The sequence below is a fragment of the Nymphaea colorata genome, chromosome 5 (genome assembly GCF_008831285.2).
Source record: "Nymphaea colorata isolate Beijing-Zhang1983 chromosome 5, ASM883128v2, whole genome shotgun sequence".
NCBI classification, from domain to species: domain Eukaryota; kingdom Viridiplantae; phylum Streptophyta; class Magnoliopsida; order Nymphaeales; family Nymphaeaceae; genus Nymphaea; species Nymphaea colorata.
Window position 1 is genome coordinate 4,934,540 of NC_045142.1, and position 15,705 is coordinate 4,950,244.

Genomic DNA, 15,705 nt, shown 5'->3' on the forward strand with positions numbered 1-15,705 from the left:
GTGTCTAGATGTTTAGTTTAAGCAACTGGCCCTTTAAGAAGACTATGCAGTGAGAATATCCAATCAAAGAATACATCAATCAAGCAAATGGAAAGTATTTTCCATTATCTTGTGAGAGCTCCTTCTAATATCCCAATCTTTAGAATTTGTTAAAATTTTCATTCATAAATAACCTTCGTTTATTTGGTGGACTTGATTTGATGCTGAATTATAGATGAAAATCCAACCCAATTTAAAAAAATTGTTGCAACCATAGAAAGATGATGGAAATTCAGTTATAAAAAACTAGTCTTCTCAACTAGGTGGTTGATGAGGCATGCATTGGAGAAGACCCACGCACCCAGTTCTGAGCCCTTGCCACATTGCTACTCTTCATCTCCTTAAAAATACTAAGCTTTAAAAATTAAAAACTTCTAGTTCTTGTATAGATCAACCATCCCTTGAAGTTTCCCACAAAAGCTTAGCTGAACATTGCATGATCCATTGTTTACCACTTAATCAAATAGTCACCCAACCAATTCAAGGTAGTCTTCTTATTTTGGATATTCTACCAGAAAGTAAAAACCTTAAGAATAAAAAACTAAGCAACTTAGCTTGGCATACATTTCAACTTTGCAAGAAATTGACTGATGTTTCAATGAAGCTTTGTCTCATCTGTTATGATGTTGACATCAAGACAATTTTCTATCTTGCTAATGGATGTTTTGGGCGATTTGCACATACGATAGGTGTTTCAGGTGAATATGCGGAAGTAGTCATCACTTCTGTCACTGAAACATCAAGTGCTTGGTAACCAGTCACCATCTCCATTGCCTCATTCAAGTCCTTCAGAATATTATACATGTTTGGTCGGTCAATGGATCTGCGTGCAGTACATGCTATGGCTATATCAGCAACCTTCCACATAGAACTCATTTGCTGCTCTTTAATCCTTGGGTCAATAATGTTCTCTATGTTGCCCCTCACAATTTTTGATGTTGCCCATTCAACAATATGAAAATGCTGCTCAGGATGGCTAAATATGGCTCCCTGACCAGACATGAGCTCAAAAAGAACCACACCAAAGCTATAAACATCACTTTTTTTGGTGAGAATGCTTATTTCTGAGTATCTGCAAAACATAAATATATAGCAACATTTTGTTTAGAGTTAATTTATATGAAGTTATCATAGCTTGATTTCATAGTGGATCTACAAGCTGTTACGATTGAAGGTTTGCCAAAATTTTGGAAGGCTTTATCATTATTGTGGGTGAAAAGAGCTCTCTTCTTAGCCATCTTGTCTTCTTTATGATATTCTAAATTGGTGTTCTTCTTCTTCTTTTGTTATTTTCTTGAATGTAATAAGATGTATTTTCCTACTTCTAGTTATTCTCTAACATTGAGTTGAACAATTGTAGTCTTATAAAAGACAAGTAGCTACAATATATGAAAGTAGAACAGATGCAGCCTAGGGCTTTATAGCATAATGTTCATTTGCTATTAGATTCATTAAATCCAATGAATGCAATAGTTTACAATTTCTTGACTCTTATCCATTAGAATGATTTGGTGACTAATTGAACATGTGACCATATGCCAAAACAAGCATAGCCAAAAACTGCTCTTCCTAGTTTCTAATACATAATACATACATATTACCTTAAGCATAGTTTGAATAATTTTCATATTTTAGCTTCAATTTTCTTCACAACCAAATCATATTCATGTTGTTGGCTTGGACTTGAGCCAAGTCTAATACAGCCAACATTTCACATTTTCTCTGGCTACAAGAAGTACTAATGTGTGAATCAGCCATGACATATGGTAAGCCACAAAAATATTGAAATATTTATCAAAGAAGGTCAATTAACTTAAAAGAACAACACATACTCAGGATCAATATATCCAGGTGTGCCAACAATCATTGTTGATATTTGAGTCCTCTCAACAGCCTTCGAAATTCCAAAATCTGCTACTTTGGCTTCTAGTCGTTCATTTAGAAGAATGTTTGTGCTTTTTATATCTCTGTGGATAATGGCAGGTTGGCAACCTGAGTGTAGATAATCCAAACCTGTATTTTCGGCTCAACTTATCAGCCTTCACAAATGAACATTAAAGATGATGAAGTTGTACAGACTAAATGGTAGGGGTTTGCATACCCATTGCAACATCCAAAGCAATTTGCAACCGTCTCTTCCATGTTAAAGGTTCTGCTGCTGTTCTTTTTCCTACATGTAATGAAAACAATCTCCTAGTAATTGATTTTCTGATTTATTACTAGGATGACATAAACCAATATTGGCCCTTGAAGTAATTCGTGATGACAACAAAAATGTCTAACAATTATTAGTATGCATGTCAATTTCTTCAGAGATTGTAATTGGCTCTTGAAGTAATTCATTCTGACAACAAAAATGTCTAACAACACATACTAATAAAAGCTTTTGTCAAGGCTAGACAAATGACTTCAGAATTTTGGCTATGCTTGGAAGTGTGAAACATTTTGGACGATGCTACAAACTGCCTAACTTCTTAACTGATTGTCATTATGTTATGTGTGTGACTTTAGATTACAATATCAAATAATCAGATGCTATGAAATGCTAACGAAGAGTTGAAGGCAAAATCCTTTATGACCATTTATAGTAATCATCTAGTGGGTTATACATGTTCTTGGTTCTTTGCAACTCCTCCCATGACCTAATTGCCATATTGTTTTTGTGGTTTATTGAGTATAATGCTGCTAAATTCATGACACTATAAAAATGAAATTTGTCTAAGTTTATACCTGATAAGATGTCTCTTAAGCTTCCATTATGCATGTACTCATAAAGGACAATCATATTTGTGCCTTCATCACAAAATCCAACAAATGAGACAAGGTTTTTGTGATGCACTGTCATTAGTAACTTGACCTACAATGTTGGGCATGGAAAAAACTTGAGTTCCTTCATAAAATTATAAAACGTGCAGAAATAATCAAACAATAAACATAATCTATTCTAACCTCTACGACAAATTCTTTAGATCCTCGTTGTTGAAAATCCTTCAATACCTTGACTGCAACTTCATTGCTATTTTTAAGGCGTCCATAATAAACAGAACCAGATCCTCCATTGCCAATAAGGATTTCAAAGTTTCTTGTGATCTTTACAATCTCTTCATAGGTGAATGCATGGTTTGGCCCCAACTGAATGGAACCAGCTGGTTGCTTCACCTGGTTCTCTACAATTTCACATGACAATTTCTTAGGCAATTAAGCTTGTACTTTGTGTCTTCAAAGTGGCTATGTGTCACAAATCTATTTCATGATTCATTGCTTTAACAATTTTAGAGCCATTCAATTTCATGAAGAATTGCAATGCGGAGAGTAGATTTTGAGTGCCGGTAAGTTTGGGAGAAAATACACTTCCTTTCATCATCGTTGTCACTATAAGTATACAATAGCTTTTTTGTTCTTTCTTAACAACTTGAAAGTGTAATCAAACCAGTATTCTAATAGGACAGCAGTAAAACACCTTGACTACACCTCCCAACCCTAGGAGACACACCTAGAACCACCTTATATAAGTAGTTGTTGCCCATGGGAATTAAACCATGCTATTTGCTTTACAGTAATTGCCTGCTCCCATTATGCGAACCCCCTTTGGCTTTAAGTGCGCAACAATTCCTTAAATACTTCAATCACCTCTTTTCTTCTTTCATAGCAGTAGTTATAGAAAACACAACTTCTAGCTTATTGATGCTAATTGTGCTGCAAACATGAGGAGGTGCCATAGTGAAGAGGAAGATCACTACTCAAATTTATAAAGTTGCTACGAATACAATGAAAAAATGAGAGAAGAAAAATTATACCAGGCAATGAACAATCAAGCACAATAGCAACAATCATACAGGGAAAGGATAAAGCAAAAGCATTAGGGTTTAATTTCCAAGTCAAGGCATCACTCTTCTTAGATAAACAACTATTTATAAACAAAAGAATAAAGAAATAAGCTGAAATTTTAAATAGGTTCTCATGTCTAGATATCCAATGTGTCCACTTACAACTCATCACCTTAATTAGTTTCAAGACCTGCAAGAGGATTGGTCCATGATCTCCCACAAACAAACATAGAAAAAGTGGATTTGCTCTATATTAGGAGGCAATAGAGCATGCTTAACTGATCAGTTTGAAGTGGCCTCTTTTTGTAGGAATGATGTTCAAGCTCACTTCTGTGCAATGTGACTTGTTGAAGGCAGATATTATCAAGTATGGAAAAATATTGCATCCAGGAAATTAGCAACATCAAAATGAGTACACAAGGATACAAAAAGTACATTCTCGGGAAAGACTTTTAGTAGCAAGAAGTATTGGTTGCAGAGCAAGAAAGTTTTCTTCGGCCTTCCATAGGGAGGTGCCCTAGCCAATATGCTAGAAGGAGCTGGGAAGCTACTGCAGTCACCTATTAGCAATCAATTTAACTGGAGCCTATTGAGGCACATTTTGAAATAAAATGACTTACCTACATTGTCCTCGAACACTGATGGCCTAGGATGTTGGCTTCGAAGGCGTGCATAGATAACACAACCAACTAGCAATAGAAATAAGATAACTGAGCCAACTGATACTCCAACAATGATCGGCTTCATATTTCTTTCGCCATGTCCCGGGGGTGGACTTGGATTGTCGTCACTGATGTTGTTTCCCTTTGTACTAAGAAGTAGAGACAAGTAAAGATATTTAAAATGATATATATATATATATATATATATATATATATATATATATATATTTAATGCCATTACCCAATTATAGATATCATGCTTTGGTTTGGTATGATATGACTGAAATACCATCACCCGATTACAGTTATCATATCTTTAGTTTGCCTGTTGATGGATTAAAGAAGTTATCCAGGCACCCTATGGTTGCCCCTCTCTCTTGGTCTCTCTCATACACAAAAATATGGTCACGATGCTGCATTGTCTTCTCCAAAAAAAAAATATCACTTACTTTATTCTAAGTTTCTTGTTGCCAGCTAGTGATGTGGGTAGAGGTCCAGTGAAATTATTTTCTGCCAGGTTCCTGCATGCAAAAACCAATGGACAGCTTGTCACAATAATGGCTAATGATGATTAAACCAAACAGCTTGTAGATTCAAACTGTATGATTTCCCTCAGAGTGGGGGAACAGAAGATTCAGCACACTGAAATTTCTATATAACAAACTGAAGAACACACATCCGGTCCTAATACAGGACTCATTTGAGTGGCTTCAATCAACTGGCGTTTCAGCTATCCCAGTTCATTTAATTAGTTGAAAAGGCAGCATAACACACAGATTGCCAATACTATATTTGACAAGCAATTACACATAATAAGCTGAGGTTTCCAGCTTCATCTCACAAGTTATGATTTAGCGTGTAGGTTTAAATGAGTGGGATTAGGATTATAAAAACAAGAAGCTCTGGAACAAACTGACAAAAAATAACATAAATTAGTTATCAAATTATATAACAACAGATACTGTAGTGCTAAAATTATACAAAAATATACATTAATGAGCCTCACGTCTCTTTAATAGTTCACTCCACTTGGAGCTTTAATGGAACAACCAATTACTACTTCATGCTCAACTTACTTGTCCGGCTAAGCAGGTTATGTTTAGCCCAGTAGCTTACATCACCATGCTGGAATGAGTTTGTTACTATTCAAACCCATTTGAGGTATAATGAGCTACAAATATCCCTTTTTAGGTCTACCAGTAAGTATATAGGAATAACGTTTTCACTTCTTTTGGAGGTTATAGGCCTCCCTTCCCTGTGAAACCTGCCGATTACATATGTTTCATCAGCTCTCCCTTGATCTTGCAGCCATCAACTCTCGAGTTCTAGATATAACATATCCAAGAAGATGACACTTGCAGTGCCCAAGGATTAACGTTGACATAAATGGGAGTTACAAAGTAGGTATTTACAGATGCTTCCCTAAATAACATCCGGTATTAATTGTTTTAGTTAGCCTTTAACAAGATCGAATTATGTATTTTAATCCTGTCAACATTTTCAGTGTATTCTTTACCATTGGGGGAGGGAGGTTTAGGAATGTCAACGTTTCGATTTGCTCTTTACCATACCTTATTAAAGGTATTGGATAAATAATATTTATTTACAACTGAATCTAAATTCCAATTCAAATCCATTTGGATATTTATTTAAAACTGTATCTAAATCTGAACTCGAGTATGTCATTTCTTAAATCCAAATCCAATCCAATTTCTTAATCTGATGTTAAAACTTTTTTCATATCTGACTTTTTCTGAACCAATTGATAGGATATCCAGTCTGAAAGTTCCCATCCAATATTGACATCACCAGTAGGGCTCCACTAGAATTAAAAGAAAGCACACAGGACAGCTTGAGATCAAACATTCAATAACTGGAGCTAGCCTTCTGTACCAAAAACTTTTTGGACTTGAACTAATGGGGAAAAACAAATTACTATCAGCTGAACTAGCTTTCGCAGTTTATTGAAGCTTTTTTTTTTTCTTATGTAAACTCACAGTTCTTTCAACGAAGGAAATCTCCCTAAGAACTCTGGGATCTGACCGTTCAAGCTGTTGTTACTCAGATCACTGCAAAATAAGATGGTGTTCAGTGAAACTACATGTATATGATTAAGCAAGTGGAAACCGAAGCATGACGGTGTTTTACAGATTTACTCACATTATCTCCAGCGCAGACAGGCCGCTGAAGTCTGGAAGGGCGCCGTTCAAGCCTGACCCGCTAAGGTGCCTTAAAAGGTAAAAGAGAAGGGAAACATAGTCAAAAGTGTCTTACGATCAAAGTATTAATCTTGCCGTGAGAAGGAAAAAGTTTTTGTTCCGCTGAATCTAAACAACATAATTTGTGTGTTTTAACCGGCCGGGCATAATATGGCAAAGTTTAAAAACTCGGCAAGTTTTATAAAAAGGTAAAAAAAAAAAAAAAATCCTAACGACAAAATGTGAAAAGAATGCCAAATGAACATGGAAATTGCATTTCTTCGGTGTTTTTGACATTTTTTTTCACATTGGCGTCTTTAATTTTCAAAAAGAGGGTTTTTAGCTGAGCTATTTTGTATAAAACAGGTACTTTTTCAAAAAGGACGGATTTTCTGTAACAATAAATCTAAATTATTAACCAACATATTCATCTATTCTCTTGCTTTAAACTCAAGATCAGAATATAACGGATAAGGTGTTCCATAAGAACAACATTGGGGTTTTGACTTTTCTTTACACACGTTCCAAGAGAAACATGCTTGGCTCTGAATATTATAGAAATTATGGATGCTGCACATAAATTTAACGATGAAATGTTCAACATAATCTCGACATGTTTTTTTTTCATCGTGGGCAAACTCGCATGGCCGATTCGAAAATTGCCCAACTCACTGGCCACAAGTCAAGCTTTGTCTTGACTCGCCCTTGACTTGCTCGACTCGGCTTGACTAGCCCCTGGCTCGGTCTGACTCGGCCTTGACCAACCCTTGATGCGCCCTAAGTCACCCATTTCAGCAGCAGTAATTTACATTATTGTTGTTTGAATACTCGACTGAGTCGACGAGTCAACTCAATGACTCACCGGTTATCTGCCAATCAGAGTTTGAGTCAAAAGTTTGACAACTATGGTTTTCTTAATGTGGTGCTTTCCAACTTGTGTTTTGGAACAAAACATATGTTCTTCTTATTTGAATGTTCTGCGAGGAAACTCACAGATTTGTGTCCTACTCACAGTTCTGTAATGCGTGGTAGATCGTCAGTATTGCAGTTGAGCCAATCCCAAGTGGAACCTGCGGGAAGGCATGGATCACCTGCCCATGACTGGAGGTGTTGATATTGACCCTGTAACACCTGCAACGTGTTCACTGCGTACAATTGTCACAAAAACATTTTGCTCAAATTAATTTCTTGTGAATGGAAATGGTGAAAATTGTAAACGATTGTGAAAAAAAAAAGAGAAAACATTCTGTACTTTAGCATTTTCACCACAATTTCAGAAACGATAACTGATTAATTGTTTTGTGTTTCCCCTACTTTAAAAGGAAAAAGAAACCTTATATATGTTACCTCTTCCTCTCGTTTTTAACAAGAGGCATTAGTCCAGACAATAAAATGACATTATCTGTCTTTTACTGAGTCCTGAGGCCAATGGATGCCACAGCCTATCGAACTACATGGACGTGCTCAAAATGTTTAAAACAATGGCGCTGGAAAAAATTGCAAAAGTTTATGAATAGAGCAGATTGAACAAAATAAGTTAACTTAATACGTTTGAATGTTGATGGATTGATCAATAAAAGGACTGTAAAGTTGTCTACTTAATTTGATTGATCATTGATAATTAGATTTGACACAGATAGGGTGTTTTTGGATGACATCCCAAAACTCATTTTTGGAGTAAAAAATTAATATGCTTCATGACCATTTGGATGACACAAAAAAATGAGTACGTTTTCTGGCCAAAAATAAAAATCGAAAGGGAGTGAATAACCTGGCAACCCCTAGGTTGCTCACGGAAAAAAAAAAAAAAAGTGATTTGCTTCTATTGTCCAAACCCACAAACCAGTTTTTCTGAAAAACAGACTAGAGAACAAATCTTTAAAAAAAAATTGGTTTCATAAAACCACATGACATCTAGATGAAGCAAATCAAATTGTCCACTAAGCGATTGATGATGAATCTATAAAAACACTACTTATATAAGGGATAGAGAAAGAGACCATCACTTCTGCTAGTTCCGTCAGCAAGGCCTGTCTTGAGTTTGAAAAGCTCCATGGCGTTGAGGATGGGAGGAAGCGATGCATCTAGTGTGTTGACCAAGGAAATGACGGATCCAGCAGTCAGATTACGACCATGGTTGTAGTCGGTTACATATGACCAGTAAGGAGGGATGATTGGATCGTTGTTCCGCTTGATGCCATCAACCAGGAAATCGAATGACCTGCTTTTTTTTTGAGAAGCAGCCTGTGACACTTCCGAGAAGTAGAAAATGTAGTAATAGGCAGCATTATCCAGGGAAATGTCGGAAGAGGGGGTGACGATGAGAGTCGTCGCATTGCTCGATGCTGGTGTTATTGCATGGACCAACGCCTTTCCCGGTATGTCTCTCGAGTTCTGGATGGAGCTCGTATTATCTCCAATTGTCACACTAATTGTGCCATCGATTGCACCTGGATGCCAGTAACGATCATAAGGGTCATCCGGATACCTGCCCATTGATCACAATTGAAGGTCAAAGCTCTTCAAACAAGTTATAACTAAATAACACCTCGTTAGTCCGAACGCCCTCTAAGTCTAAGAAGAACAATGCCAGTCATACATATATATATATATATATATATATATATATATATATATATATATGACTGGGTCTGGGCCGAAAAATCTCAGCCCGAGCCCAGTGGGCTAGGTCCGGGTCGGTTTGGGCGCAGTTCGATCCGGCCTATTAATATTTAAAAAATAGCTTTTTTATTTTTTTGTAATTTAATAATATATAATTTATTATTAAAAAATATATTTCATATTAAAAAAAATTTTATAATTAAATAAAACATTTTTTTATTAAAACCGGGCCGACCCGGACCCAGTTTTACTACCCTTCATACAGAGAGGAGTTGAGAAAACGAGAAGGGGAGACAGGGAGAGAGAAAAAGGGAAAACGAGTGAGAAGAGGCGAGGGAGGAAGGGAGAGGGAGAGATAGAAGGAAGAGAAAAACGGTGGGAAAAGTATGTTTATCCAAATTTCAATTTTGGTTCAAATAGATGTAAAATTTCTTATGATATTTGAAGTTTGAATATTTGTTTGAGAATTTCTGATGGAGACATCTGATTCTTGTCAATCTTAGCATGTGATGTATGATGGCAATGATATTTCATGTGCATGGGATACAGGTTGAGTTTTTGAGGGCTGTTTTTCTAAATCAGGGTATGGATGGTTAATAATGAAGTATTGAGTACAAAATCACAGCAAAAGAGAACAGTCTTAGTTATGGAATTTATCAGTTAGGAATGCTGCTGTATAGGTTCTTGTTGGGTCCTAACTAAAGTTAATTTGATAATAAGAAAGGGGTTTTCTTAATAGTGTATGTGTTGTTTCCGTTTGGGGGGCATACTTGATGGGAGTTGAGCTGACTTGACTCAGAAAACTCGAATTCGAGCTTAGCTTGAACTTGAGTAGAGCTTGATACAGCATGGAGCTCGAGATCTACTCGATCATACAGCATCGAACTGATTCGCTTAACCCATTTAAATCGTTTTTGTTAAGCTTGTCTCGTGTTTTTTAACTCAATTAACTTTTTTAGTAGCTATTCCTTTAGCTATTCTATCCTTACATTTCAGTATTCATTATATAGTCGAGCTTAACCGGATCATACGTTTGAACTTGAGCTCGATCCTTTAATAAATGAGTGAAGTTCGAGTCAAATTTTGACGAGCAAGTTCCATAGGAGCTGGCTTGACCCATTGGTTGTTTAATCTGCCCTATCATTGTAAATAATAAGGTATTCTTTTGCTGTTTCGTCAATATACAAAGCCACGCCAGCCTATTTTCGTTAAAGGCACATAGGATTCTAAAAAATACCCTTTAATGAAAGGGAAAAGGCTTCACCGAAGAAGTTTAACCCTTAGGGGTTCGTTTGATTGTCATGTGAAATTTAACGTGGTAAATTTATCATGGTAAATTTTTCTGGAAAAATTTACAGAATGAAATTTCTCCCTCTTTCAATTTGAAGCCTTGTTAGATGCACATGAAGAATTTAACGTGGTAAATTTAACCCTGTTTAATGGACATAAAAAATTTAGCGTGGTAAATTTAACAATGTTTGATGCATATGAAGAATTTAACATGGTAAGTGTTTTTTTTTTTTTTTGTATTCTCATCCCCAAATTTGACGTGGGAAGAAATTGAAAGATGATCTTCCAAAACAACAATATATTGAGGGTGTATACCATACCAAGGCTAAAGGCTTGAATAAAAAATAAGAAGGAACGCAATTTTAATGTTCATAAGCATAACATAGACAAAACATAACATATGATCAAGACTTCACAAGAAACTTGTGTTTTCTTGAAGCTTGACGACAAATCAGCTCTATTGGACAAGAATTTCACCATTGGCATTCCAAACAACAAATCAATTATTTTAAGGCTAGAAAAAGAACATGATAAGAAGTAAATGCATATGTTTTGCAGCTATATCCTGCTTCTCACATAATACCAGTTCTGGTTTAAGAGTGGATACACCACGAAACACCTCCATGCTTTCAAATATACCTCCAAGCTTTCAAAGCTATGCTTGCAGGAAACATGATAAGTAAATGTATTTGTTTTGCAACTAAGTTTGTTCCAGAGCGTCTGTACAGATTATGTTGTTTGCTCCTGTATTAGTAGCTCCATTTATCTAATTAATGTGCTGTTTTTCATGTGTAATATTTCTGGTTCTGCTGAAGTCTGATTTGGAGCAAAAATTTACAGCGAAAGCTTCTGTATGTGTTTAAACTTGCAAAAGTTAAACGCCTTATTTGGCTGCATAGTTCTTTGATTTGGTTTGTATTCTGTATTTCGATGGAGATTCCTGCTCATGTCCTCTTGTCTCTTTTTTTTTTGTGATTGTTCTCAATAAGTAAACTGCATGCAGATTGATTACTTCCAAAACCCCCAAATTGGAACTCCAAAATGCAAATCCCCACGAAAGAACCCATCGAGATGAGGCTTAAAGAGGAGAAGAAAAGAAAACCTGTCTGCACCTTTGATTGGTGAGGAAACGTCAATGGAGTCGGGAGAATCACAACCAGGTGGAATACTCGAAGCAGGAAACAAGTCTTTTTCCAGTGATATTTGGGCGGGAGGAAGAAACAGATGAACACAAAAAATTTTGAAGTGGGGATGACCAGAAGCCTATTAAAGTCTGTAAGGCGAGTTGCAGAGGGAAGGAAGAACAGGGAATCAGGTGGTATCACGAGGCATGGAAAATTTTGTGCTTCCGGAAGCGCTCCAGTAGGCAGCGGTGATGATCGATGTGGCCATTCTAGGAAGCCACCCATTCCAAAATTTTTCAGCTTGGAGAGATGGAGAGGGGAAGAGGCGACGAAGGGGAAAGAGCCAACGAGAGAGGAGGGGAAGGAGAGAGCAAGAGAAGAGAAGCTCTGAGAGAGGAGGGGAAGCACTGAGCAAGAGAGGAGAGGGGAAGAGGCGATGAAGGGGAAAGAGGCTGCGAGAGAACAGGGGAAGGAGAGAGCTAGAGAAATGAGCTTCGAAAGAAAAATGTCGAGCTCGGACTTTTGAGCGGGTGAAATTTGACCCGCTCACTTTATCGTAAACGGAGTGAAATTTCGGACTTTTGAGCGGGTGAAATTTGACCCGCTCACTTTATCGTAAACGGAGTGAAATTTCACCCTGATGGTTTTTTGTGTCAGGCGGGTGAAACTTCACCCGTCCGTACTTATTTTACCCCTTCCTTTCATTTTACCCTGGCTATCAAATGGGGCCTAAGGTACGGATACCGACAACAAAAAATGGATACATGAATACAGTTGAATATATTTGTAAAATATTGTAAAAAGTTAAAATTAAAAAAAAATTTAATTAAACATGTAATATAAATACAAATAGTACGTCTTAATGACCAATCACCGACAGCCAACCAATGGAAAATGAGTTAAAAAAAAAATTAAATCAGGTAAAAATAAGTTATTTAAATCGGCTCCAATCCAAACGCCTTTATGAATGAACGCAATAAGCTGGGAAGTGAAAAAGGCGAATTTTCTACAAGATGTATTGAATTTAAATGGCAAACGTGCCCCAAAGACAACGCATGAAAGTAGATATCTTTTCATCTTACCTTACAAAATCCTTCGCTCCGAAGGCCGTCCGGTTCCTCCATAGGAGAACGTCTTCTTCGCTGTTCGTTTGGTACATGCCCGTCTCCAGTTCCCTAATTTCGAGAGTGGAGATGAAGGGTATCCGGTCGGGCGACGTCTGAGCAACACAGACGCTGATGTTGTCTCTCTTGGGTGCATATATTACTTCATGATAGTAGGACTCGCTGGATGAAGTCTCCACGGTCAACCAAGGGTTGCCATCAAACTGAAGATCGAAGGATGGTGGCGACGACTTTCCGTCATAGTTGCCATAGAAGAAGGATGTCCTTACCATGTGCTTCCTTCCCCTCGCCACGCCTGGGATGACGTAGCAGCTTTTCTTTTGGAAGGGAAAGTAACGGAGGGTCTGATCTTCTTGGGCGTATGTATTGGTAACCTGGACCTTCGCAGATTTGCCTGTCATGATGTAACCGTCGTCGACCACCCAATTGGTGCCCAACTCGTCGGTGCTGTTGGCTGTTCCTCCACAGTCAATGCTCAAAAACACTGAGAAACAGAGGAAACTTACCGGCTATCATACAAGAAGGCATCCCTTTCGGAATAAAAAGCACTAATTATGCCGACTATCAATGTGAGCATGTGTATTTCTTGATTGACAAATCAACAAAAAAAAGCCTCAGGTGAGATGATGACTAGAATACTTACTTGTGCCAGCAAATCCGGAGATAATTTGAACTGCAATGCATAAGCCAAAAAGGAAGGGGAAGCTTGCCATCTTCACTGCACTGCAAATACAAGTACCTATGCTCTGGCCATTTCAGAAGCTGAACCAGCCTTCTTCACCGGCAAACTTTGCGAGGAGAGACTAGAGAAGTCCGGTTGATGTTTTTCTCTTGAGGCAAGCGTTCTCCGTAATTAAGGCGTCAATCGAAATGATATTTTTCAGAGAATATTCTAAACTCGGAAGACTTAATAGAAGTCTCCTTTCAACGATTATTCAATCATGTATGCCTAGAGTTTCCCTACTGGCCGTGGGTGCAATCCATGTGATTACACTTGCGTGTGTGGGCATTTTTTAAATTTCTTAGAAAGGAAGTAGTCATTCTAGACGTTTTTTACAATCATTTTTTATCTTTTTAATTTTATTATTATTATTTTAAACGGAGTGTTTTGGACATTCCCAACCCTGTGCACCAATTTTTGGGTGGAATGAAGTATTTGATTTGAGAAGGAGTAGGTGCATTATGTGTTATGCGCCTAACGGGGATGGGCATATCTTGTTTGACTTTGCTTCACGCAACGATTATAAGAATTTTGGTTCTGGTTCAAGTGAGGTCGTTACAGCTAGAAGCCCCTCATCCTGTTAATCAATTCATAGGACATGATCACATAGGCAATTGAGGGATATTCTATGATGGTCGTCCATCATTGAGACGACTCCCTTGAATTAGTTATATGAATCCGAGACTTTTCTAAGAGTGAATTAGAACTCATTCACAATGACCTGCATTTAATGGTGGACTTGAATTGATAGTGAGTCTTAGATGATAATTCCAATTCATGAGTTGTGTTCTCCACCTAACCATAAAAGCAGTAGGAATATATTCTCTTAGAAACAACTATTATTTCCAGTTAGGTAGAAGAGCTAGATCGAGTTCCGTGCACAACTCTGTGCACGCAACAAATATATACTCCAACAAAAAAGAAAGGGTGGGGGATAGAGAGAGAGAGGAGGAGGAGAGAAAGAGAGAGAGACCATCGTTTCTCCTAGTTCCGTCAGAGGGATGATTGGATCGTTGTTCCGCTTGATGCCATCAACCAGGAAATCGAACGACGTGCTCTTATTTTGATACGTAACTCTAACACATCCGAAAGTAGAAAGTGTAGTAACAGGCAGCAACATCCAGGAGAATTTTCGAAGAGGGGGTGACGTTATGAGTCGTCGCGTTGCTCGTCGCAGGTGTTATCGCATGGGCCAACGCCTGTCCCGGTATATCTCTCGAGTTCTGGATGGAGCTCGTATTATCTCTAATTGCCACACTAATTGTGCCATTAATTGCAGTGCAGTTGGATGCTTGTATATTGATCACCGCGCTATTCCTGTTATCAATCGCCCTTTAAGATGTTCAATGCCAGTCATATATTTGGGGTCCGTGTGGTCGGTTGCTTCAAGGAACTAAGTCTGGTTATCGATCCTACCCCAAAAAATAAAAAAGGCAAAAAAATGGCGTTTGCGAAATTTGGATACGTCAAAACGGGGCGAAGTTTGAGGTGTGACAATAATGTGTGGAAGTGTTGTTGAAATAGAAGGCAAAAAAAAACTCCAGCTCGAGATCTAGTTTTTTAACTATTCTGTCATTATATTTCAGCATTCATTGTGTAGTCAAGTCAAGCCAAGCTTAAACAAGTCGAGTTTGCACATTTGTTGTTAGGAACAACACACAAAACAACACTCAGTCGCACACTCAAGAGGAGGTTAGAAGCAGCAAGGAAGAAGACAACGATTTACATGGTTCGAAACAATAATCTCCTACGTCCATGGTCGCACAGATCTCTTGTATTCTCTCTCACAGGAACATACAGACACACTACCACAGAAGCGGCGGCTATCCTCTAAACATAAGGATTAGGGCAAACCCGCATTCGTACAAAATGACATATATGCGATATTGCATATGAGTGTCCAGTATGGATCAAGTGTATTGCATATGAGTGTCCAGTATGGATCAAGTTTCATACACCAACATTTGTTGCATACATTCAAACTAGATCTCGGCTCATTTATAAGCAAGTTGTGTTCGAATCAAGTTTTGACGAGCGAGTTTTAGTGGAACTGGCTTGATTGGTTGTGCGGCTCTAGTGTTAAGGCCTTTTAGCCCTG

The 15,705-nt window shown here is 37.7% G+C and overlaps 2 protein-coding genes across 2 annotated transcripts in view; both read right to left on the reverse strand.

The window, feature by feature from the left end:
- Positions 1 to 15,705, reverse strand: part of LOC116254513 (uncharacterized protein At1g24485-like) — a 79,042-nt gene that overhangs the window by 28,202 nt on the left and 35,135 nt on the right. The gene's annotated exons all lie outside the window — the stretch shown is intronic.
- Positions 575 to 13,751, reverse strand: LOC116254510 (probable LRR receptor-like serine/threonine-protein kinase At1g05700). Its single transcript, XM_031629943.2, has 13 exons — positions 13,530 to 13,751; positions 12,845 to 13,370; positions 8,727 to 9,214; positions 7,739 to 7,871; positions 6,689 to 6,757; positions 6,526 to 6,597; positions 4,978 to 5,049; positions 4,487 to 4,677; positions 2,989 to 3,206; positions 2,770 to 2,896; positions 2,141 to 2,209; positions 1,872 to 2,052; positions 575 to 1,111 (listed from the first exon to the last, which is right to left on the reverse strand). Exons 1-13 carry the CDS (start codon positions 13,597 to 13,599, stop codon positions 685 to 687), a joined length of 2,643 nt encoding a protein of 880 aa, XP_031485803.1. The 5' UTR covers positions 13,600 to 13,751; the 3' UTR covers positions 575 to 684.

Excerpts from the sequence above, each read along its gene's own strand:
- LOC116254510 (XM_031629943.2), bottom strand. The coding sequence starts at position 13,599 with ATGGCAAGCTTCCCCTTCCTTTTTGGCTTATGCATTGCAGTTCAAATT. Across the intron at positions 3,207-4,486 it reads AGTGTTCGAGGACAATGTAG|AGAACCAGGTGAAGCAACCA; the intron begins GTAAGTCATTTT and ends GTGAAATTGTAG. Across the intron at positions 2,897-2,988 it reads CTAAAGAATTTGTCGTAGAG|GTCAAGTTACTAATGACAGT; the intron begins GTTAGAATAGAT and ends CCAACATTGTAG.